The sequence below is a fragment of the Nyctereutes procyonoides genome, unplaced genomic scaffold (assembly GCF_905146905.1).
Source record: "Nyctereutes procyonoides isolate TBG_1078 unplaced genomic scaffold, NYPRO_anot_genome, whole genome shotgun sequence".
Taxonomy (NCBI): Eukaryota; Metazoa; Chordata; class Mammalia; order Carnivora; family Canidae; genus Nyctereutes; species Nyctereutes procyonoides.
In genome coordinates, this window is record NW_026575146.1 from 81,594,871 (window position 1) to 81,619,994 (window position 25,124).

At 35.3% G+C, this 25,124-nt stretch overlaps 1 protein-coding gene across 1 annotated transcript in view; it reads right to left on the minus strand.

The window, feature by feature from the left end:
- LOC129500331 (zinc finger protein 569-like) overlaps positions 1-25,124 on the minus strand; it is a 151,966-nt gene that overhangs the window by 119,925 nt on the left and 6,917 nt on the right. The window contains 2 exon segments of the mRNA XM_055310637.1: positions 13,349-13,478; positions 14,924-15,012. Coding sequence (XP_055166612.1) covers positions 13,349-13,478; positions 14,924-14,932 — 139 coding nt within the window. The 5' untranslated portion in view covers positions 14,933-15,012.

Genomic DNA, 25,124 nt, shown 5'->3' on the forward strand with positions numbered 1-25,124 from the left:
GGGAAAATACAGAAGCTGGGTGCATAGAAGCTAAGCGGCTATAGCAATAATCCACATGTCTTGTACCAGATGATTCTGGAGGATGGGGTAGAGAAAGTGAGATGTCATTAGATTCTGGATATATTTTGAAAGTGATGAAGAGGATCTGATGATCAATTGGGCATGTACTATGACAGAAGTCAAAGAAAACTCGTGTTTTTGCTTGGGCATCCAGAACAGCAGAAATGTGATTTACTGAGAACTTCTCATTGTAGTAGGAGCAGGTTTGAGAGAGAATATCAAGATTGGTTTTGAACTATTAGATATTGTAAAGAAGATGTTGAGTAGGAAGGCATATGTACAAGTATGGAGTTCTGGGGAGATATTTATATTAGAAATATAAATTTGAGAATTATCGTTAAGTAGATGAAATTTAAAGCTATGGGAGTTGATGAGATCACCCAGGGAAAGTCTTTGGATATAAAAGATAATGAGAAGGGAAGAGAAGAAAAGAAAAAAAGAAGTTTGAGGATTGAGACCTGGGACACTTGAACATTTAAAGGTCAGGTAGATGAGAAGTAACCAGCAAAGGAGACTAAAAGAAGTAGCCAATGAGGAAAGAAAAAAATTAGGAGTGTGTGGAATCCTAGAAGTGAAGAAAATGTTTTAAATAGGAATAATCAATTTTGTCAAATGTTGAGCAAGAATGTAAATGGTGACTTCTAATTTAACAAAGGCTTTAACAATATAGAGGTTACTACTGATCTTCACAAGATAGTTTTGGTGGAATAATGGGAATAAGTTCTGACTGACGCAGTTTTAAGGGATGACCTAGAAATATGGAGCATGGAAAATTCTTTTGAGTTTTGTTATAAAAAGTAGCAGAGAGGGATCCCTGGGTGGCTCAGGGGTTTAGTGCCTGCCTTCAGCCCAGGGCATGATCCTGGAGTCCAGGGATCAAGTCCCACATCGGGCTCCCTGCATGAAGCCTGCTTCTCCTTCTGCCTGTGTCTCTGCCTCTTTCTCTCTCTGTGTGTCCCTCATGAATAAATAAATAAAATCTTTTTTTAAAAAAAGTAGCAGAGAAATGAGATCATATCAAGAGGAAAAAATATATATGTTGAGACATGTTTCTGTTGTTTATCCATTAAAGATTGAGAAATTACATGTTTGTGTAGATGAAAATGATTATAACATATACTGACACGCTGATGTTGTAAGAGACTAACAGAGAACACTGCTCCAACAATGTCCATAAAGATATGAGGAGTGCCACTTAGTACAAAAGTGGAGGTATTAGCCTTAGATAAAAGCACATAAAGTTTATCTATCATAATAGGAAAAGAGGCAATGAGTATAGAGCAGGGAGATAGATCAATGAGGAAGCAGAAGCTTGTAGAAATTCTCCTCTGATTACTTCTGTTACCTTAGTGAAATCAGCTAAGGGCAATAATCTTAAAGTCATGCAAGAGATATAAGAAGTCATGATTATGCAAGTGACAATTTAGCTCTGAAGTAAATAAACAAGAACTGATAGACATAGAAAAAGGAACTAGTAAATCCAAAATCATAGTAGAGAAATGTGATATTGTGAAACAATAAGAAATAATATATTTGGTCTTTATTCCTGATTTCTGGCACAAAGCTCCAAAAACTCTCAGAATTCTCTGAGTAATAAAGGTAAAAGCAATGTCTTCTGTTATTTAAGTCCCTTTCAAAAAAAAAAAAAAGTCCCTTTCAACCACACCTGAGCTTACACTAAGGAAGTGACTTTTGGAAAGCCTGTAAGGATGGTGGGCTGGTTGCCACAGGAACTAACCATGTTTTCAGTGGGTTGGAAATTTCAGCCAATCTCCCTACCTATGGAGGGCAGAGAGGCTGGACATGTTACTAATGCCCAGTGATTTCATCAATCATGCCTACATAATGAAGCCTCCGTGAAAAACCCTAATTGAGGTTCAGAGAGCTTCTGGTTAATAAACACAAGTGCTGGAGGGTGGTGTGCCAGGAGACAGCATGGAAGCTCCATATCCCTTCTCCATACCTTGCTAGAGTGTACATCCTGACAGGTTTTGGATTTTGTTTGTAATGTGAGTGCCTGACTTAAGCTTTGATTGCTGATGCATCCACTTCAAAGAGGCATCCATTTCAAAGATGACTAGCTCAAATATATTACAAGTCATAGTAGATAAAGAGCCATGCTGCCTCTCCTACTGAGACTCCTAAAGAGCTTGGTTGATTTAGCAACTAACCATTTGGACCACTTGTTGTTTTCTCTTGCCACCCTTTACGCCCTCACTTTTACTTTAAATTCAACAATCAAGAGCCCAGAAACCATAGGCCCTCACTCTCAACCTCAATAGAAGCAGAAACCTAGGCTTGTGCACTCTCTCTCTACCCATGACATGACTGTGTATCCCACAGTATACTGTGTAATTTCCAGGCCTTCTAAGTCATAAATCTTTACTTTTTCAACATGTCCAGATGGTTATTGCTAAAGGGCATCTTGTAATCATAATAAAGAGCCAAAGACCAGGTCCAGCCACAACCAGTGGTTACTGAGGAAGACACCAGCATAAAAACATTTGCACTGCGCATCTCTTCTATTTGGCTGTTCCTGAGTTGTATATTTTGTAATAAACTGATAAATGTTTCTCTTAAGTTCTCTGAGCCATTCTAGCAAATTATTAAACCTGAAGAGGGTGTTGTGGGGTTTCTAATTTACAGCCAGTCATAGAGGTGACAGCTTGTGACTTACAACTGGCCTCTGAGGTAAGAGGCAGTGCTGTAGGACTGAGCCCTTAACCAGTGGAGTCTGTTCTAACTTTGGGTAATTAGTGTCAGAATTAAGTTAAATTGTAGGACACCATGTTGGTTCTACCAAGAACTAGAGAACTGCTTGGTGTGGGAAAATCCACATAACTGGTTTCAGAAGTGTTGTGTGAGTAAAAAGAAATAGTTTTTTTCTTTTCCTTTTTAGGACAGTAATATAAACAAATTGAGAAAAAAATATGGATTGGGAAGACAGAAGCATAATTAATAAGATAGGCAGACAGATAAAGCTAATAACATGTTATCACATTATAACAAAATTAGAAATTGCAAAAACAAAGAAAACCAATATATAATCCTACAATTAACTAATTAAGATACTCCTATATAATGTTTGTCATAAAAGGAATTAAAAATTAAACAATATTTAGAACTAAATTCCAAGACTAACTTAGTGTGAAATCCTGAGATGTGGTTTATATATCCACAGAAAACTTAAATGCTTTAAATGCCTTTATTTAAAAACAAGAAATCATTAAAAACAAAAGAATTAAGATTTCACCAAGAAGAGGGAGGCATAAACAAAACAAAACAAAATTAGCTAGCTAAAAATGAGAAAGTGAGTAAACCAGAATTTAGAAAGAACAGAAAAGAATACAAATCTATTCGTTCTTTTGAAATCAAATAAATGATACAAAAAATATGACATGTTGGGGGAAAAAAATCAGATTGGGCACAAATCCAAAATATTTAAAAGGAAAAAGAACAATATTAATCCCAAAAATAAAAAAAAGTGCTTATGAAAAAAACCTATACATAATTCAACAGTAAATTAGAAAAACTAGATGAAATGTATTACAAAATAATAAAAATATGATCCATGAAAAAATCTGAGAATACATCAATAACCACGTAAGAATTTTAAACTTGTTTTTTTTTTTAAGATTTTATTTATTTATTCATGACAGACACACACACACACACACACAGAGAGGCAGAGACAAAGACAGAGGGAGAAGCAGGCTCCATATAGGGAGCCCAACATGGGACTCGATCCTGGGTCTCCAGGATCACACCCTGGGCTGAAGGTGGCGCTAAATCACTGAGCCACCCGGGCTGCCCAAGAATTTTAAATTTGAGTTAAATCTTTATGCTCCTAAGTTAAGGCCACTGATATCATTGATTGATGGTATTACTGACAAAATTAACCAAACCATTAAAGAATACACAATTCTAATCATATATAATTGTTGTTGAACATAGAAAAGTTTGGAAATCCACCCAAGTCACTTACATAAACTAAAATAACAAACTTAAACAATGAGAAGAACTCATAAAAATTAAGTCAATTTCATGAACCACATTAGGTAAAATTTAAAAATAAACATTAGCAATGTAGAATCTAGCTCTGTATTTAAGGACTAATAATATATCATGATTAAATAAGGTTTATCCTACAAATGCAGGAGTAATTCAACATCAGAAAATCTACTTGAGGGGCCTGGGTGGCTCAGTCAGTTAAGCATCTGCCTCCGGCTCAGGTCATGATCCCAGGGTCCTGGGATTGAGCCCTGCATCAGGCGCTCTACTCAGTGGGGAGTTGGCTTCTCCATCTCCCTCTGCCTTGTGCTCACTCCTTCTTTCTATCTCAAATATATAAAATCTTAAAAAAAAAAAATTCCTGTATTAAAAACTCTCTAAAACCAGACTGGCTCCTTTTTAACCTAATTAATTAAGAGTATTTACCAAAAACCTATAGAATCATATTTAGTAAGCAAACATTAGTACTTCCAAGAAAGTCTGAAAAAAGGTAAGAATTGTTTTAAAATTGTGAAATATCAAATACTCAGCTCCTACTGCTTACAGTTTTTAAAAACTAGTACAAATAGAAAAGGAAGAAATAAGACTTACATAAAACTCAAAATTATCTACCTAGAAATCCAATATTACCCACTGGAAAATTGTTGGATATTTCTGTAAGATAATTATCAATTTACAGAAATCAACACTTTATTATCCGTATGTGTGTGTATTGTGCATGTGTGTATATATAGTTTTATTAAACATTTAGAAAATCCATACAACAAAATATTCCTATGCATAATATCAACATTTATAAAGTACTGAGAAAATTACTTAACAAGAAATACAAAAGACCTTTTAAGAAAAAAAAACAATGAAATTTACAGGACATAAAAAGTAGATATAGCATGTTTAAAGACAGAAGGATCCACAATTATAAATATGTGAATGGTGCATCAGGTTTCCTGAAAACACCTTAAAATACTGGGTAACATCTGACATACATTAAGAAGTATACCATGCTAAAAAAAAAAAAAAAAAAAAAAAAAAAAAAAAAAAAAAGTAAAGAGGATCCAAAGGAGGCACAATTAAGTGAGAAACTAGAGGTAAACATGCCCTGAAGTCACAGCTATCCTCGTGACATTTACTAGCTTTAATTGCCAAACGGTTTGTATCTATCTTAAAGGCCTGATATAATCCAAGAGACGAAGCTATGGACCCAGAAAATGTCAGCGATTAGCACGAACCTCTTCATAAAAACAGAACTAAACAAGGCTTATAGTTCAAGGGGGGGAAAAAGCCATGTGACCTCAAAGGAAATGACAAAAAAAACACTTCAGTCTTTGCCTAGACTCTCAATGAAAAGGAAGAAAAAAATGACAATTCATCATCACACAAAAGCCCACCTGAATGTAAGAAGCTGCAGAATTAGACCTGTTCTCTACAATCGCTAAATGTTGAATGATATATACATGTATATAATATAAATGCTTGAAACATATGAAAATGTAAAATATAAAGTCAAAACCATGAGAAAAGAACTGAATAGAAGTAAAAAAAAAAGTGAGATCTACAGGAGGAAGAAAATATCAAAGTTCTAGAAATAAAACAACATAATCAATTATATAAAATCTTAAGAAAAAAATCTTAAAAGCAGCCAGAGAGAAAATACAGATTACTTACAAAAGGAACAATAATGAGACAGAAGGCAGACTTCTCAAGAGCACAATAGAAGCCAGAAGACAGTGGAATAATTTCTTCAGAGTGCTGAGAAAAAAATAATTGTCAGTATAGAATTCTATACCCAGTTAAGTCATCAGACAGGAATGAAAGTGAAACAACGGTTACTTTGCAACAACAAAAATAAAAACAGAGCATTTACTAACAATAGGACTTGCCTAATATATTTCATGACAAAATGATCTCAGTGGGAAAGTATAATGGAGGAGGAATAATGTGTAAATAAAAAGATAATCATGTGAATAAATCCACAAACACTGTCATCTTAAAACAAAAATAATGCCTATTTGGGGGTTTAAAAAGAAAACAATTGAAACATGCCAGATAACATAATAGATGGGAAAGATTAATCAAAGTTAAAGTATCCTAAGACCTTTCATCTATCCTTTATATTGTTCTGGGATGAAGGAGACATTAACTTTAGCCTTTGTTATGTATTTGTTAAGTGACACAAACAATAATGATTAAAGGACCAAAACAGGCAGCCATATTCCCAAAATATTTTAACTCACCAGTAATCACAGGTATGTAGTGTTGATAAAAGTATAGAAAAAGAGTACACACGGATGGTTTCCTCCTGATAAAAATTTTGACAATGTCATAGGAGATGTCAGTATCTTATCTCTTTATAGAAACAATTCACTGTCACAATAGCTTCCAATTTATTTTGAGGTGGACACAATCCTTACTGTTTTTCAACTGGTTAGCCTTGAAATCCCAGGTGTGAGCCTGGGGCAAATAGTTTATTCAAGACTTCTGTCTTTCTGTGTTGTTAATTTTAGCCATTCTGACTGGTGTGAGGGGATATCTCATTGTAGCTTTGATTTTTATTTGATGATGAGTGATGTTGAGCATCTTTTCATGGGTTTATTACCCATCTGTATGTCTTCTTTGGAAAAATGTCTATTTGTATCTTCTGCCCATATCTTAACAGATTGATTTTTGGGTGTTGATTTTGATAAGTCCTTTAGATATTTTTGGATATTAACCCCCTTATCAGATATGTCATTTGCAAATATCTTCTCCCATTTGTAGGTTGCTTTTTAGTTTTGTTGATTATTTCCTTCACTGTGTAGGTTTTTACTTTGATGAAGTACCAATAGCTTATGTTTTGCTTTTGTTTTCCTTGCTTCAGGGAGCTGCTACAGCTGATGTCAAAGAGGTTATTGCCTATGTTCTCCTCTAGGATTTTGATGGTTTCCTGTCTCACATTTAAGTCTCTAGTTCATTTTGAATTTATTTTTGTGTATAATGTAAGAAAGTGGTCTAGTTTCATTCTTTTGCAATACGGCTGTCCAGTTTTCCCAACAACACGTGTTGGCAAGGATATGGAGAAAGGAGAATCCTTGTGCACTCTTGGCGAGAATGCAAAGTGGTGCAGCCACTCTGGAAAAACCTATGGAAATTCCTCAAAAAGTTAAAAAAAAGAACTAGCCTATGATCCAGTAATTGCACTACTAGGTATTTACCCATAAGATACAGAAATATTAATCAAAGGGAATACATGCACCTGATATTTACAGCAATGTTAGCAACAACAGCCAAATTATGGAAACTGCCCAATGTCCATCAACTGATGAATGGATAAAGATGTGGGGTGTGTGTGTGTATGTATATAGAATATTACTCTGCCATCAAATAGAATGAAATCTTGCCATTTGCAATGATGTGGAAGGAGCTAGAGTGTATTATGCTGAGAAAAGTCAGAGAAAGACAAATGCCATATGATTTCACTCATATGTGGAATTTAAGAAACAAATGAACCAAGAAACAGACACTTAACTATAGAGAACAAACTGATCGTTTCTGGAGGGGAGGTGGGCAGGGGGATGAGTTAAACAGGTGATGGGTATTAAGGAGGGCATTTCTTGTAATGACTCCCAGAGGTATATGTAGGTGATGAATCACTAAATTCTACATGTGAAACTAGTGTTGCACTGTATATTAACTGAAATTTAAATAAAAACTTGGAAAAAAAAAACCACTTCTGCAAAGCAGCATACAAATACTGAATGTGGATTGAATGAGTACCTTAATATTAATATATTTAATAATAAAATATTCCATTTTCATTAAATATGTATATTTTTCAAATATCATTGCAATTAATAAAAACAAAACTGCAGTTGCATTAAAAGAAATACAGTATATGTGATAAAAAAATTAGAGTTAACCACAAAAGGCATATAAATAGTATACATCTTCCAAATTAAACAAAGGGGAAATGGAGTTAAAAAAACAAAAACAAAAAGCTTTATTGATCTTGATTAAGGAAAGGTAAAAAAGGAACACAGAAGAGTAAAAGAATAAACAAAGTAAACATAAAATAGGGGAGAAATAAATCTAGGAATATTGGCAATAACAAGTAACTGGAGTAAACCTTCAAATAAAAAAAATAAATTTTCAGATAATATATTGTAGTGCTTACCAAACACAGGTGAATATTTGAACAACCTAAAAAGCTTCAAAAAATAATATTTGTGTCCTATACCCAGAGATTGTGATTTAATTGATCTGGAGTGTGGCCAGGGATCTGAAATTTTTTAAAGAACCAGCTATGCATATAAATTTGGAAATCATTTCCACTCTTTTTTCAAAGTGGTTACGTCAATTGATAGTGCCATCAGTAAAAAACAAACAGATCTGTTCAAATATAATTCACATACCAACAGTATATTTTAAATACATTCACAGAACTGTGCAACAATCACCACAATTTAGTTTTATATTTTTATCATCTCAAAAAGAAACCTATGCCTATTAGTAGTCCTTTCCAATTTCCCTACTTTCATTCTCCAGTTCACCTTCATCTGCCACCCCAAATGCACTCGGCAACCACTAATTTACTTCCAGTCTCTACAGATCATTATAGACATTTCATATAAATGGAATCATGTAATATTATAGTCTTTGTATCTGGCTTCTTTCATGTACCATGTTTTCAAGGTTGATCTCCAAAGTAGGCATGTATCAGTACTCCTTTTTTTATTGCTAAATAATATTCTACCTTAAACTAAATTTTATTAATCCTTTCACCAGTTGATAAGCATTTGTTGACACATGGGTACTGTATTGCTGAATAACTGTAAAATTATACCAAATTTTATTCATTCATTCATCAGTCAACAGACATTTGGGTCATTTTTCACTTTCTGACTATGGTGAAAATGAGGTATATAGCTCTTCTGCCACCATAAGTTGTGAACACTTAATACTACCACTTAATTTTTGCCCCTCTAGGGTATCTGAAATAATTATCTCACTGTGGTTTAAGTGTGTATTTCCTGATTGCTAATGATGATGAGCACTTTTGCATGTCTATTGGCTATTTGTACTTTTTTTTAAAACAACAGTGATTTTTTTTTTTACAGATTGTATTTATTCATTCATGAGAGACAGAGAGAGGCAAAGACATAGGCAGAGGGAGAAGCAGGCTTCTCGTGGGGTGCCCAATATGGGACTCAATCCCAGGACCCCAGGATCATACCGACCCGAAGGCAGATCCTCAACCACTGAGCCACCCAGGCGTCCCCAACATAGTATTAACCCCTTATCAGATACATCACTTGTAAATATCTTCTCCCATTGAGTAGGTTCTTTTTCATTTTGTTCAATTATTTCCTTTGATGTACAAAAGCATTTAATTTGATCTAGTCCCAATAGTTTATTTTTGCTTTTGTATCCCTTGCCTAAGGAGACATATCCATAAATATGTTGGTAAGAGTGACATCCAAGAGACTACTGCTTATGTATTCTTTTAGTTTTATGATTTCAGGTCTCACATTTAGACCTTAATCCATTTTGAGTTTATTTTTGTGAGGGGTAAGAAAGTGCTGTAGATTTTGTTCTTTTGCATGTACCTGTCGAGTTTTTCTAGAACCATTTATTCAAGAGACTCAATTTTCCTCAACTGGATATTCTTGCCACCTTTGCTGTAGATTAATTGATGATATATGTGTGGGTTTATTTTTATTTTTTTAAAAGAATTTATTTATTCACGAGACAGAGAAAGACAGAGAGAGGCAGAGACACAGGCAGAGGGAGAAGCAGGCTCCATGCAGGGAACCTGACGTGGGACTCGATCCTGGGTCTCCAGATCACGCCCTGGGCTGAAAGCTGCGCTAAACCGCTGAGCCACCCAGGCCGCCCATATGTGTGGGTTTAATTCTGCAATCTATTCCATTGATTTATGTGTCTATTTTGTGCCAGTACATATTTTGTTAACTATAGTTTTGTAGTATAACTTGAAATCTGAAACTGGTATAATACCTCCAGTTTTGTTCTTTCTTGAGATTCTGTTGGCTTCTCAGGGACTTTTGTGGTTCCATACAAATTTTAGGATAATATTTGTTTTAGTTTTGTGAAAAATACTATTGGTATTTTGTTAGGTATTACATTGAATCTGTGGTTTGCTGTGGGTAGTATGGACATTTTAATAATTATTAATTTTTCCAATCCATGAGCAGGGAATATCTTTCCATTTGTGTCATCCTGAACTTCTTTCATCAGTGTTTTATAGTTTTCAGAGTATAAGCTGTTCACCTCCTTGATTTACTATTTCCTTTTCTTTGAACTGCCTATGAATGTCTTTTACCCAATTTTTCAAAAAAATTTATTTATCTTATTTATCTTTTTCTTTACCTATAAATGCCTTTTATATTCATAGTAATTTCACTGTTGTCAATATGAACTGCAAATATATGTACCCAACTCAAGGCCTGTGTTTTACTTTCTCTGTTGTTTTATAAAGAAAACAATTTTATGCCCATTTATCAATCTATTAATGATTATTTTTAAGAAAGATTTAACCAGAACCTTTTGGAATGTCCTATCTGATTCTCCTTCAATACTTCAAATCAGATCCCTTATGAAAATCTCTTATTGCTTATCATTTTTGTGACTTAGCTTATTTCTTAAATATTTCACCACCAACTACATATATGTACACACACACACACACACACACACATACATATATATCACCAACATTTTACATTTAGATCTAATAATATCAATATCTGAAATCATTTGCCTGGTAATCTATTGCTTCTTTAGATTATCTGTTCCTCACCTATGACCTATTTCCTTGTGGGTTTGATGACCTTTGTTACCTCATCTTTTGTTGATCTTAAGTTTTGAGAATTCTAAAGCCTTCTTGCTTTCCTTCAGAGAGGATACTCATTTTCTTTGGCTAGAAGTGAGAGAGCACCACCTCAAAAAATAAAATTTGAACTCCTTTTCTGGAGTTGCTTAACTATATTTATTACTGTATCATTCACTCTTCTTTAATTATATTTTTTCTGTTCCTCCTCCTAAGTAAATACCCACCCTAAAACCTTTATACTTACTACTTCATCTGCCTAGAATAGTGTTCCCCCATAGATCGGTCTAACTCATACCCTTACATCAGTCAAGTCATTGCTCAGATACTGCCTCCTTGGAGGGATTTTAAAAAATCTTCCTATCTCCAGGCACCTGGATGGCTAAGTCAGATAAGCATCCAATTCTTGATTTTGGCTCAGGTCATGATCTCAGGGTTATGAAATTGAGCCCTGTGTCAGGGTCCACAATGGGGGTAGAGCCTGCTTAAGATTCTCTTTCTCCCCCTCTGTTTGTCCCTCCCCCCTGGTGGCTCATACTCTCCCAAAAAAAATTTTTTTAAAGAAATTTACCTATCTAAAATAACCCACCCTTATTCACCAGTTAGTTCATTTGCCTACTCTCCTTTACCTTTATTCATATTCCTTATTACTACTTGCAACTGTCATATTTATTAAATAAATGCATGTATATACATATATATGAATACAAATACACATATATTTTTACTTCCTTATTTACTTTTTATTTCTCCCATGAGAATGTAGCAGAATACAAACCTTATCTACATCATTTCTCCAATGCCTGCTACAGTTGTTGGCAAAGAATTGTCTCTCAGTAAATGTATTTTTAATGAATGAGCACATTTTAAAGAAGAGAAAAAATGATATAAGTCTAAATATTAAAAAAAAAATCTAGAAAGAAATTGACTCCCAAGTTTACATAAAAGAGTTATCACTGGAGAAAAGGAAGAGCCCTCCTTTGAACGTGGGAAGGACTATCCTAAAAGACCAAAAAGGAGAAGTAGTGATTAGGTGGGATTCCTTAGAGAGATTGTACTGAAAAGCCCTTGCTTTTCTTCTCAAATCAGAAGTCTTTTTTTCCACATGAAAGGAAAGTATACCAACCAATAACTTCATAAAACATTCAGAGGAATGGGCAAGAGACAGTTACATTTCAGGGACTTGAAGAGTCCAAAAAAATAAAGTGATCATTTAGGTTGGAAAATCATTTGTTAAAGTTTTAACTGACATAAAGAGTCTCATATTGATACAGGAAAAAAAAAAAAACAAAAACAAAAAAAAAAAAAAACAGGACAGCCCCTGTGGTGCAGCAGTTTGGCGCTGCCTGCAGCCTGGGGTGTGATCCTGGAGACCTAGGATCTAGTCCCACATCGGGCTCCCTGCATGGAGCCTGCTTCTCCCTCTGCCTGTGTCTCTGCCTCTCTCTCTCTCTCTCTGTGTCTATGAATAAACAAATAAAATCTTAAAAAAAAAAATTCTAGAATTCCCCAACTGATGTCACATCCACATTTGGAAATTGGGTTCAGAACACTTTTAAAGTGCCCATGGAATAAATACCAAGATAGGCTACATCCTACACCAAAAACTAAACCTCAACAAATTAAAAACAAAACAAAACAAAACAAAAAAAAAAAAAAACAATAAACTTTCTTAGATAATCACATGTTCTTCCTGAGCTCTTTTCCAATAAAAGATGTTCTGGTGCATTCATTCAATGTAAAATACAAAGTTCTTAAAATGTAATATTCAATTACAAAACACATATAAGAGAATATATTCGTTGTAATGGATTATGTTGACCTGACTTGATCTACCTATTACTACATAAATAATATAAGCTCTTCTGTTGTCAGAAAAAGCATACATATCTACATCTTTTTTTTTTTTTAATATTTTGAGCACCTTTAGCCAATCTAAATTATAACAATGGGGGAATCCCTGGGTGGCTCAGCAGTTCAGTGCCTGCCTTTGGCCCAGGGCATGATCCTGGAGTCCGGGGATTGAGTCCCGCATCAGGCTCCCTGTGTGGAGCCTGCTTCTCCCTCTGCCTCTTTCTCTCTCATGAATAAATACATAAGTAAAATCTTTTTAAAAAATAAAATTAAAAATAAATAAATTGTAACAATGCATAGCCTGATTTTTCCGACAATATTGCAAGTGTCTCAGAATTCAAATCTAGCCCCTTGATTATTAAGACAGGAAGGAAGCCAGAAAGACAGATGATACTTGCAGAGTGGAGAAGACAAATGTGCTCTGAAATACCGCTATTTCCAGTAATTTAAAACTGGAATAATGAGAGAATAATAAGAGAATAAGAATAAGAGAATTCTTTGAGAATAATAAGAGGCAATTTAGTTAATTACTTAAAAACAATCAGAGAAAGCAGCCATTCCAAAGGTAAATCCTGAAATACTAGGGGTACATTTTCTTACCTACTAGTGACACCAAGTTACTATAGTTCTCCAACATCACATCTCTATACAAATCCCTTTGAGCAGAGTCCAGGTATTCCCACTCTTCCTGAGAGAAGTCAATGGCAACATCCCTGAACATCACTGATCTCTGAAACAACAAATATAATACTAATTGTGGAAATAAAGAAAATATTTTTTTCAATGGAGGGGAGATGATGGGGAGCTCAGAGCGAACAGCAAAAAGCCATTGACATAAATGAGACACTATAAAATCAATGCTTCTGAAGTGCCAACATGTTCCTTATTATTTCTGTTGCTGTAGATATTTCCTGCATATAGAACATCTCATTATACAGATAAGTCTGGAACTTAAAGAAGACACAATTAAAAGAAAAAGCATACAGAGGCAACCTGTACAATAAATACTCTATCATTCACTCTTTAATTATGCTTGTATCTTGTATATCATACATTCTCAATAAATGCAAATTTCTCTTATTCTCTAATAAGAAAAATAACAGGAAGTTTTTCCACAAAGTCTTATAAAATCTGTATAAATTTGCATAAATTTTTTTTAAAATTTATTTATTTATGATAGTCACAGAGAGAGAGAGAGAGAGGCAGAGACACAGGCAGAGGGAGAAGCAGGCTCCATGCACCGGGAGCCCAACGTGGGACTCGATCCCGGGTCTCCAGGATCACGCCCTGGGCCAAAGGCAGGCGCCAAACCGCTGCACCACCCAGGGATCCCAAAATTTGCATAAAATTAAAGAAATTATTGAAATCTCAGTTCATCATCATACCAGAATATTACATAAGCACTTTCCTCCTTATCAGTAATTTAATGCATATTTATAATAGGCTGCAAAATAGCCCCATATAATGAATATGCCTGACTTACAAGTGTGCATGTTTGAACATTTTACATTTTGGTTACACAAAAATCTCATAAGCATTTCTCACTTTTGGGAGTTTATAATTTTCAGCAACTTTTGCATGTGAATGATGATCTTTCTTACTATTATTTATCACCTATAAATGTACCCTTCCCTTGTTCTAAGGAAAAGAAAAGATAATCTAAACTTATGCATACAAGATTAACTAATAATGTTGACTCTTAAAATTATCTGTATTATTGCTTTATGTCAATTATGGATTTCCAGGGAAGATCTCTGATCTCTCAATCTCTAATCATGCTCCTAATCAATCTTAAAAGCTCACAAAACATAAGCTCTTACCGGGTAGGGAGACTGAATCCAGGCAAAAGTAATGATCTTGTCTAACCAGAAAACTTACATCTAAAGAAAAGTTCAATTTTCCCATGTGTGGTGCAATTTAACAAACTTCCTTATCTTCTAAAATCAGGGAATCTGCTTTTGTCATATCTCCTAGTCAGAGATGCCCAAACTATTTTTGAGTAATTATGTAAATATAGGCTAGATGAAAAACACAAACTTAGGGATGGAATGCCGAGGAGCACATTCCTGAGTGGGGTCAGTTAGGAAGGAAATTTCAGAAATAAGGAAAGCAAACATACACATACTCTGTAAAAAAGTGGCTTCTTAAAGAGAGCACCAAAAAACACCAATTTACCTGATCCATGGTTTTTAGCACTGCAAGAAATGATCCATCCTCCTCTGGATTCCTAGCTTAGAGAAGCACAGAGTCTCAAAAAGGCAGAGCTGGAGAGAAGAAAACAGAACCATGAGACCACGCTTTTTGCAAAGTTCCAAATAAGTAAATTAGAATTATCTTTCTTGCTCTCTTCCTTTCTCTTGCTTCCATCACCAAAAGATACTAAATGGAAGACATACAAGTGGCGGTTATTACCCTGATCAAACTCAATGCTCTCTATATACAAAAAGACAATATTTACAACAACTTCTCTACCATTTCTGAAATAAAATTTATAGATAATATGACACAATTATATACATTATGCCAAAAATAGAGATAATGATCAACTGTTATACAAATTAAAAGGCACAATTAAATGCTTACACTTATAACTACTTGAACAAATTCAGATTTATAAGATCATAATATTCAGCTAAGCATTTTTTTTTAAGATTTTATTTATTTATTCATGAGAAACACAGAGAAGGAGGCAAAGACACAGGCAGAGGGGGAAGCAGGCTCCATGCAGGGAGGGAGCCCAATGTGGGACTCGATCCCGGGACTCCAGGATCACACCCTGGGCCGAAGGCAGGCGCTAAATCACTGAGCTACCCAGGGATCCCTGAGGTAAGAATTTTTAAAAGTACTGTTCAAAAAAATTTTAATTCCAGTATAGTTAACATACAGTGTTATATTAGTTTCAGGTGTACAATATATACTGATTAAACAATTCTATAGGGATGCCTGGGTGGCTCAGCAGTTGAGCCTCTGCCTTGAGCTCAGGGCGTGATCCCAGATTCTGGGATCAGTCCTACATCGGGCTCCCTGTGGGGAGCCTGTTCCTCCCTCTGCCTATGTCTCTGCCTTCTGTCTCTCATGAATAAATAAATTATTAAAAAAAATTCTATACATTACTCAGTGCTCATCATGGTAAGTGTACTCTTAATCCTCTTCCTCCCTTCTATTAACCAACAGTTTGTTTTCTATAGTTAAGAACCTGTTTCTTGGTTTGTCTTTTTTTTTTTTTTTTTGGTTTGTCTCTTTTTTCATTCTTTGTTTCCTAAATTCCACATGAGTGAAATCATATGGCATTTGTCCTTTTCTAATTTCATTTAGCTTTATACTCTCTAAATCCATCCGTGTTATTGTAAATGGCAGTATTTCATTTTTTTAAATGGCTGAGTAATATTCCATTATATATACCACCTCTTCTTTATCCATTCATCTATCAGTGGACACTTGGGCTGTTTCCATAATTTGGCCATTATTAATAATGCTGCAATTAACATAGGGGTGCATATATCTTGTCAAATTAGAGTTTTCATATTTTTGGGTAAATACCAATAGTGGAATTACTGGATTATATGGTAATATCTTGGCTATTCTAAATAATGCTGCTATAAATATAAGGGTATATGTATCCCTTTGAATTAGTGTATTGGTATCCTTTGGGTAAATACCCAGTTGTGCAATTGCTGGGTTGCAGGGTAGTTCTCTTTGTAACTTTTTAAGGAACCTCTATACTGTTTTCCACAGTGGCTGCACCAGTTTGCATTCCCACCAACAGTGCACAAGGGTTCCTTTTTCTCCACATCCTTGCCAACACTTGTCTCTTGCATTTTTTATTTTAGCTATCCTGACAAGTGTGAGTTGATCTCAGTGTGGTTTTGACTTGGAATTCCCTGATGATGAGTGATGCTGAGCATCTCTTCATGTGTCTGTTGGCCATCTTTAAGTCCTCTTCAGAGGAATGTCTGTTCATGTCTTCAGATCATTTTTAAATCAGATTATTGTTTTTTTGCTGAATTGTATAAATTCTTTATACATTTTGGATACTAACCCTTTATTGGATTTGTCATTTGCAAATATCTTCTCATATTCAGCAGTCTTTTAGTTTTGGTGTTTCCTTTGCTGTGCAAAAGCTTTTTATTCTGAAAAAATCTCAATATTTTATTTTTGGTTTTGCTTCCCCCTGCCTCAGGAGACATATTCAAAATGGGCTGCTATGGCTGATGTCAGAGTAATTACTGTCTGTGCTCACAATTTTTTTTTTTTTTTTTTTTTTTAGTTTCAGGTATCACATTTAGGTTAGCTGATTTTTAAATTCTTGCATATTGGTATAAGACAGTGGTCCAGTTTAATTCTTTTGTATGTAGCTGTCCAGGTTTCCAAACATCATTTGTTAAACTATTTCCATTGCATATCCATGCCTCTTCTGTAAAAGACTAACTGACCATATAATCATGGGTTTATATCTGGGCTCTCTATTTTGTTCCACTGATCTGTTTTTCTGCCAGTACTGCACTATATAGATTACTATAGGTTTGTGGTATATATTGAAATCTGGAATTGTGGTATCTCCAGCTCTGTTCTTTCTCAAGATTGCTTTGGCTAATGGAAGTCTTTGGTGGTTCCATATAAATTTGAGGATTATCTGCTCTAGTTCTGTGAAAAATGCTGTTGATATTTTGATAAGGATTCTATGAAAACTGTAGATTGGGGACACCTCAGTGGCTCAGTTGGTTGAGGGTCCGACTCTTGATTTTGGCTCAGGTCATGATTTCAGGGTCCTGATATCAAGCCCCATATCACATACCATGCTCAGAGGGGAATCTGCTTGATGATTCTCTCTTCCTCTCCCTCTGCCCCACTGAGCTCATGCACTCTCTCTCAAAAAAATTTAAAAAAAAATCATCTTAAGAATCCGTACATTGCTTTGGATGGTATGGACATTTTAATATTTGTTCTCACAATTTATGAGCATGAAGTATCTTTCCATTTGTGTTGTCTTCAATTTCTTTCATCAATTTTAAAGTGTTCAGAGTACAGATCTATCACCTCCTTGGTCAAGTTTTCCTAGATCTTATATTCTTTTTGTTGCAATTTTAAATGGGACTGTTTTCTTCTCTTTCTGCTGCTTCATTATTAGTGTGTCAAAATGCAACAGATTTCTGTATATTGATTTTGTATCCTGTGACTTAACTAAATTCATGTATCAGTTCTAGTAGTTTTTTGGTAGAGTCTTCCAGGTTATATATATATATATATATATATATATATATATATATATATATATATATAATCATTTGTTAAAGAAATATATATATTTATATACATATTTATATTTATATATAATGTCACCTGTAAAAAGTGAATGTCTTCATTCTTGCCAATCTGGATGTCCTTTATTTCTTTTTGTTGTCTGACTGCTGTGTCTAGGACTTGCAGTACTATGTTGAATAAAAATGGAGAGAGTGGACATCCTTGTTTTGTTCCTGATCTTAGGAGAAAAGCTCCCAGGTTTTGCCACTGAGTATGATGTTAGGTGTGGCTTTTCCACATTTGGCCTTTATGTTAAGGATTGTTCCCTCTAAACCTACTTTGTTGAGGGTTTGTATCATGAATGGGTATTGTACTTTGTCACATGCTTTTTTCTGCATCTACTGAAATGATTATATGGTGTTTATTCTTGGTCATATTGATGTAATATAGGACATTGATTAATTTGTGAATACTGAACAACCCTTGAATCCTGGGAATAAATCTCACTTGATCATGGAGAATGATTTTATAAATGTATACAGTTTTCTAGTATTTTGTTGAAGAATTTTGCATGAATGTTCAACAGGGATATGAACCAGTAGTTCTCTTTTTTTTTTTAAATGGTGCCTTTATCTGGTTTTGGTATCAGGGTAATGCTGGCCTCAGAGAATGAATTTGGAAGTTTTACTTTCTCTTCTGTGTTTTGGAATAGTTTGAGAATAGGTATTAACTGTTCTTTAAATGTTTGGTATAATTTACCTATGAAGCATTCTGGTCCTGGACTTTTATTGGAATTTATTACTGATTCAATTTCACTGCTGGTAATCAGTCTATTCAAATTTTGTTTCTTCCTTTTTTTATATATATATGGATTTTTAAAAATTTTTTATTGATTTATGATAGTCACACAGAGAGAGAGAGAGGCAGAGACACAGGCAGAGAGAGAAGCAGGCTCCATGCACCAGGAGCCCGACGTGGGATTCGATCCTGGGTTTCCAGGATCGCGCCCTGGGCCAAAGGCAGGCGCTAAACCACTGCGCCACCCAGGGATCCCCAAATTTTGTTTCTTCCTGATTCAGTTTTGGGAAGTTTTATGTTTTTAGGAATTTCTCAATTTCCTCTAGGCTGTCCAATTTGTTGGCATGTAATTTTTCATAATATTCTCTTGTAATTCTTTGTATTTCTGTGGTGTCAGTTATATCTCCTCCATTTCTGACTTCGTTTGGAGTCTTCTCATTTTTTTTTCTTTTTGATGAGTCTAAAAGTTATTAGTTTTGTTGAGCTTTTCAGAGAACCAGCTCCTGGTTTTGCTGATCTATTCCATTGTTTTTTTGTTTCTATTCCATTTATTTGTGCTCTAATCTTTAATATTTCCTTCCTTCTACTGGTTTGGGGTTTTTGTTGTTGTTGTTGTTCTTCCTTTTCTAGCTGCATTAAGTGTAACTTTGGGTTTTTTTATTTAAGACTTTTTTGCATCTTGAGTTAGGCCTGTATTGCTATCAACTTCCCTCTTAGAACAGCTTTTGCTCCATCCCAAAGATTTTGGATCATTGTGTTTTCATTTTCATTTGTCCTCATGTGTTTTTTGATTTCCTCTTTGATTTCTTGCACTACACATTTGGGTTGTTCAGTAGCATGTTATCTAACTTCCATGTATTTCTGGTCTTTCCAGATTTTTCCCTATGGTTGATACCTAGTTTAACAGCATTGTGGTTGGAAAAATCCCATGGTATGACTTCAGTCTTTTTAATTTGTTGAGACTTTTTTGGGGGGCCAAATATGTGATCTATTTCTGGAGAAAGTTCCTTGTGCATTTGAAAAGAATGTGTATTCTGTTGCTTTAGAATAGAGTGTTCTAAATATATCTGTAGATCTATCTGGTCCAATGTGTCTTTCAAAGCCACTGTTTCCTTGTTGATTTTCTTTGGGATGATCTATTGATTTAAGTGAAATGGTAAAACCTCCTATTACTGTATTACTATCAATTACTTCATTTTCCATTATGTTTGTTATTAGCTGCTTTATGTATTTGGGTGCCCCCATGTTTGTTGCAGAAGTATTTACAACTGGTATATATTCTTGTTGGATTATTCCTTTTATCGTTAGTGTCCTTTGTCTCCTGTTACACTTTTTGTTGCTTTAACGTCTATTTTGTTCTGTGTATTACTATCCCAATGTTCTTTTCACTTCCATTTACATAACTGATTTTCTATCCCTTCACTTTAAAATATATGCATATATTTTATTTATTTTAGAGACACAGTGTGCACCTTCACAAGAGTGAGTGAGTAAAGGGAGAGGCAGAAGGGCGGAGAGGGAGAAGAGGGACTAGCAGACTCCACATTGAGCATGGAGACCAACACAGGCTCAATCCCACAACCCTGAGATCATGACCAGCCAAAACCAAGAGTCAGGATGCTCAAGCAACTGAACCAACCAGGTGCCCCTCTATCCCTTCACTTTCAATCTGCATGTGTCTTTAGGTCTGAAATGAGTCTCCTGTGAGCACATATAGATGGGTCTTGCTTTTTTATCCATTCCATCACCCTATTCCTTTTGATTGCAGCATTTAGTACATGTACATTCAAAGCAACTATTGATCAGTATGTCCTTATTGCCTTTTCATTACTTGTTTTATGGTTGTTTTCAAAGGTCTTTTCTGTTCCTTTCTTCTCGTGCTCTCTTCTCTCATTGTTGGCTTTCTTTAGTGATATGCTTGGATTCCTTCCTCTTTATTTTTGCATGTTTATTACTGGTTTTTGGTTTTTGTAAACATTAGCTTTGTATATGACATCTTTTGAATATAGTAGTCTATATTAAGTTGATGGTTACTTAAGTTTGAACCCATTCTTTACTCCTTCCCCTCTCCCTGATTTAGGTATGTCATACTTTACATCCTTTTGGTTTTTAAAAATATTTATTTATTTATTTATTTATTTATTTATTCATTCATTCATTCATTCATTCATTCATTCATGAGAGATACAGAGAGAGAGAGGCAGAGACACAGGTAAAGGGAGAAGCAGGCTCCCTGCAAAGGGCCCGATGCAGGACTTGATCCCAGCACCCTGGGATCACGACCCGAGCCCAAGGCAGATGCTCAACCCCTGAGCTACCCAGGTGTCCCTACATCCTTTTCTTTTGCGAATTCTTTGACTGATTTTACAGATATACTTATTTTTACTGTTTTTGCTCTTCCTAGTTTCTTATTCCTACTTATAGTCTTTCCTTTCCATTTAAAGAGTCCCTTTTAACATTCCACATAGGGCTGGTTTAGTGGTCATGAATTTCTTTAACTTTTGTCTGGGAAACTCTTTATCTCTTCTTCTATTGTGAACAATAGCTTTGCCAGACAGAATATTCTTGGCTGCAGGGTTTTCATTTAGGACTCAGTATATATCACAGTACTCTCTCCTTCTGCCTGCCCCACCCCCAATTCTTCACCCATTTTTACTTATTTTTATTTTTAAAAATATTTTATTTAAATTCAATTTGCCAACATAGCATAACGCCCAGTGCTCATCTCATCATGACAGCACTCCCTTCTTGCCTGCTAAATTTCTGCTGAAAAATCAGCTGATAGCCTTGTGGGTTGGACTGGGATATGTGGTTATCTTCCCTTCTCCTCCAGGCAGGAGTCACATTAGAGTGGTTGCTGGGCCATGTTTAGAATGCTTGCACACTGCCACACTTGTGGCACCACTTTAGATAAGCTCTAGCCTGGCATATTGGAGGAGCAGGTCTGTAGGAGTATTCAGGTATGGGTTGCAGGGTGTTAGCAAAGTCTGTAGCTGTGGGAAGAGACCCAGAGTAGAGGCCTGGCTGTAAGATGCAGAGCCGCAGAAGTATTCAGGGGCAGGGCCACCATTAGCAAGTTATGTAGCAAATACTGGTATTGCACTGTTTCCTATAGGCATCTATGTGTCTAGGCTAGGGGATGGGGAAAGAAAATGGTGCCTGCGAGCTCTTTTATTCTTAGAGATGTTTCCCAATGATCCCTACTCTTCCAGCACAAGCTCTGAGATCAGTAGACAAATCTCTCTCCCACATACCCCAGGTATTTTTCAAACTGCTAACTCTATGCTGTATCTCCATGAGGCTGCTGTTTGTTGTGCTATCTCTTTAAGGGCAGGGACTTAGTTTTCTCTCACCCTTCCAACTCTCCCAGAGACACGCCAACTGATTTTTAAAGTTCCAGGTGTTACACCCTGCTGTTTGCAAAGACTCATGAAATCTAGCCGCTCTCATTTTCAAAGCCAAATACCAAGGGGATTCATCTCCCCGTGTGGGCACCCATACATGGGATGCTTGGTGTAGGGATTTGTTTGTTTTCCCCCTACATGCCTGCAGTATCCCTCCTTCCTGCAGACAGTCCTATTGGTCCATTTAGCTCTCAACTGTATCCCTATCTGCCTACCCTCTTCAAATGTGGCCTGTTACATTTAGCTGTGGAGGGTCTGTTCTCTCAGTCTTCAGGTCATTTTTCTGGGTTATTTACACTAATGTGGGTGTTATCTAGTTTGTGTCCATGGGACGAGATGAGCTTAGGGTCCTCATACTCTTGCATCTTACCCAGAAGTCTTCAAGTTAGTACTGTTGATAACTTTTATTAACATTTGACATTTTGAAAGTCTATGTATGTGTATGTATATGTATGCATATATATGTATGTGTGTGATGTGTTCATGTATCTATAGACTCAATGAAATTTATTATCTACAAATGTAGGCTTCTACAAGTATGTGGTAGTGGTAAGGAAAATATCACAAGCAGTGTTGCCATCAGTGCTGTGACCTTTTTAAAAATGTCATAGTATTTCCAAATAAAACAAAGTAGAGTCTTTTCTCAATCATTCTCAAGCATTCCTGGAATATTTAGCTAATAGTAAAATCATGCAATAATAGTAACATAAACTCAGCAGTGTGTAAAATATCATGCAAAAATAATGCTTTATGTGAGAAGTTCTAGACCAAGATTATTATAAACACATTTTTTTCCCAGCTTTGGTCTGCATTTTGCAGGTCACTCTGCTGTATACTGCAGAGTATCTAGATTAGAAGTTAGCAAACTACTGCCCACCAAAAAACTGTTTTTGTAAATAAAGCTTTATTGGAACACATCTACACTCAACTGTTTATAAATTGTCTTTGGCTACTTTCACACTCCAGTAGCAGAGTCAGATAACTGCAATAGAGACCATCTGGCCCAGAAATCTTAAAGTATTTACTACATACCTTTTTATAAAAAAGTCATCTACTCTACAACCCAGATCCATGGCTTCAGTCCTTCAAAAGCCAGAAGACTTCACCCTCAACTCAGTTATTTTAACATTCAAAAGCACACAGATGTATTTCTAAAACATCCTCTAGGGAGAACCACTGCCCTTACAGTAATCAATGATATAGATATTCAATAAACATTTAATTAAAAATTCTACTTCTTCCAGATGCAGAAAGCTCAATAGATAATTGTGCCCATTTAACAACCAAAAATACTTCAGATAAGATTTTTAAAAATCATAGTTTCTTTTAAATTTATCACAGAGCTAAAGACACAGGGAAATTTAAATAAACTAACTGTAAAATGTGCCAAATGCTTATTTAGAGATATTTGGGGAGCTCCTGTCCACAGCAGGGATTAAAATAAATTGTGATTCCCTTTCTGGTAAATAGTCCAACTACTCCCATTAAAAGACAATGTCACATGCTAAATACTTTGCATTCACTGAGGCAGATCTTATTACCTTAAGTTCTTAGAAACCACTGTGCTACATACAGACTAAAGGACAATGTATTTAGGGTACTCCACATCTACCCAACTCCTTGGATGAATTCCCCTGTATGGGTTTCTCTGTACTTTGTTTTACTCAATATGCTATTATAGACATTTATTTTTTTTTATTATAGACATTTAATCATGAAAATAATCTTTAAAAATAAAAAAAATAAAAAAGAGACAATGTCAAGACAAAAGAAAAAAGCAAATTTCAAAGAAATACACTTTAAGTATGAAGACACAGGTGGGTTGAAAGTAAAGTTGTGTAAGAAAATTTACCATACAAATACTAAGCATAAGAAAGCCTGTGTACTTGTTTTAATATAAGACAAGAGAGACATGAAAAGATGCTCAGTATCACTGATCATCAGGCAAACACAAATCAAAACTACAATGACATATCACCTCATCCCTGTGAGAATGACCAAAATCAATAATACAAGAAACAACAGGTGTTGGCTAGGATGTGGTTAAAGGAGAACCCTTGTGCACTGTTGGTGGGAATCCAAACTGGTGCAGCCACTGTGGAAAACAGTATGGAGGTTCCCCAGAAAGTTAAAAATAGAACTATTTGGGATGCCTGGGTAGCTCAGTGGTTGAGTGTCTGCCTTTGGCTCAGGGCATGATCCCGGATCTGGGGATCAAGTCCCACATCAGGCTCCCTGTGAGCAGCCTGCTTCTCCCTCTGTCTATGTCTCTGCCTCTGTGTGTCTCTCATGAATAAATAAATAAAATCTTCAAAAAAAAAAATAGAGCTACCCAGCAATTGCATTACTAGGTATTTACCCTAAGAATACAAAAATACTAATTCAAAGGGATAAATGCACTCTGATGTTTTTAAAACAGCATTATCAACAGTAGCTGAATTATGGAAACAGCCCAAGTATCCATCAATTGATGGATAAAGAAGATGTGGCATATATACACAATGGAATATTACTCAGCCATAAAAAGAATGAAATCTTGCCATTTGCAAGGACACAGATGGAGCTAGAGAGTATTAGATGAAACAAAATAAGAGAAAGACAAATACCATATGATTTCACTCATATATGGAATTTTAAGCACAAAACAAAAAACAAAGTGGAACAAAAAGAAGGAGGCAAACCAAGAAAGACTCTTAATTATAAAGAACAAACTGATGGTTACCAGAGGAGAAGTGGGTGGGGAGACTGATAAAATAGGTGATGAGGATTAAGGAGGGCACTTGCTGAAATGAGCATTGGGTGTTGAGTCACTATACTATACACCTGAAATTACTATTACATTGTATGTTAACTAATGGGAATTTAAATAAAAACTTTAAAAAAAAAGGAGAAAGTAATATGATGGAAGAAGATCTACCACAAAAATACTAAGG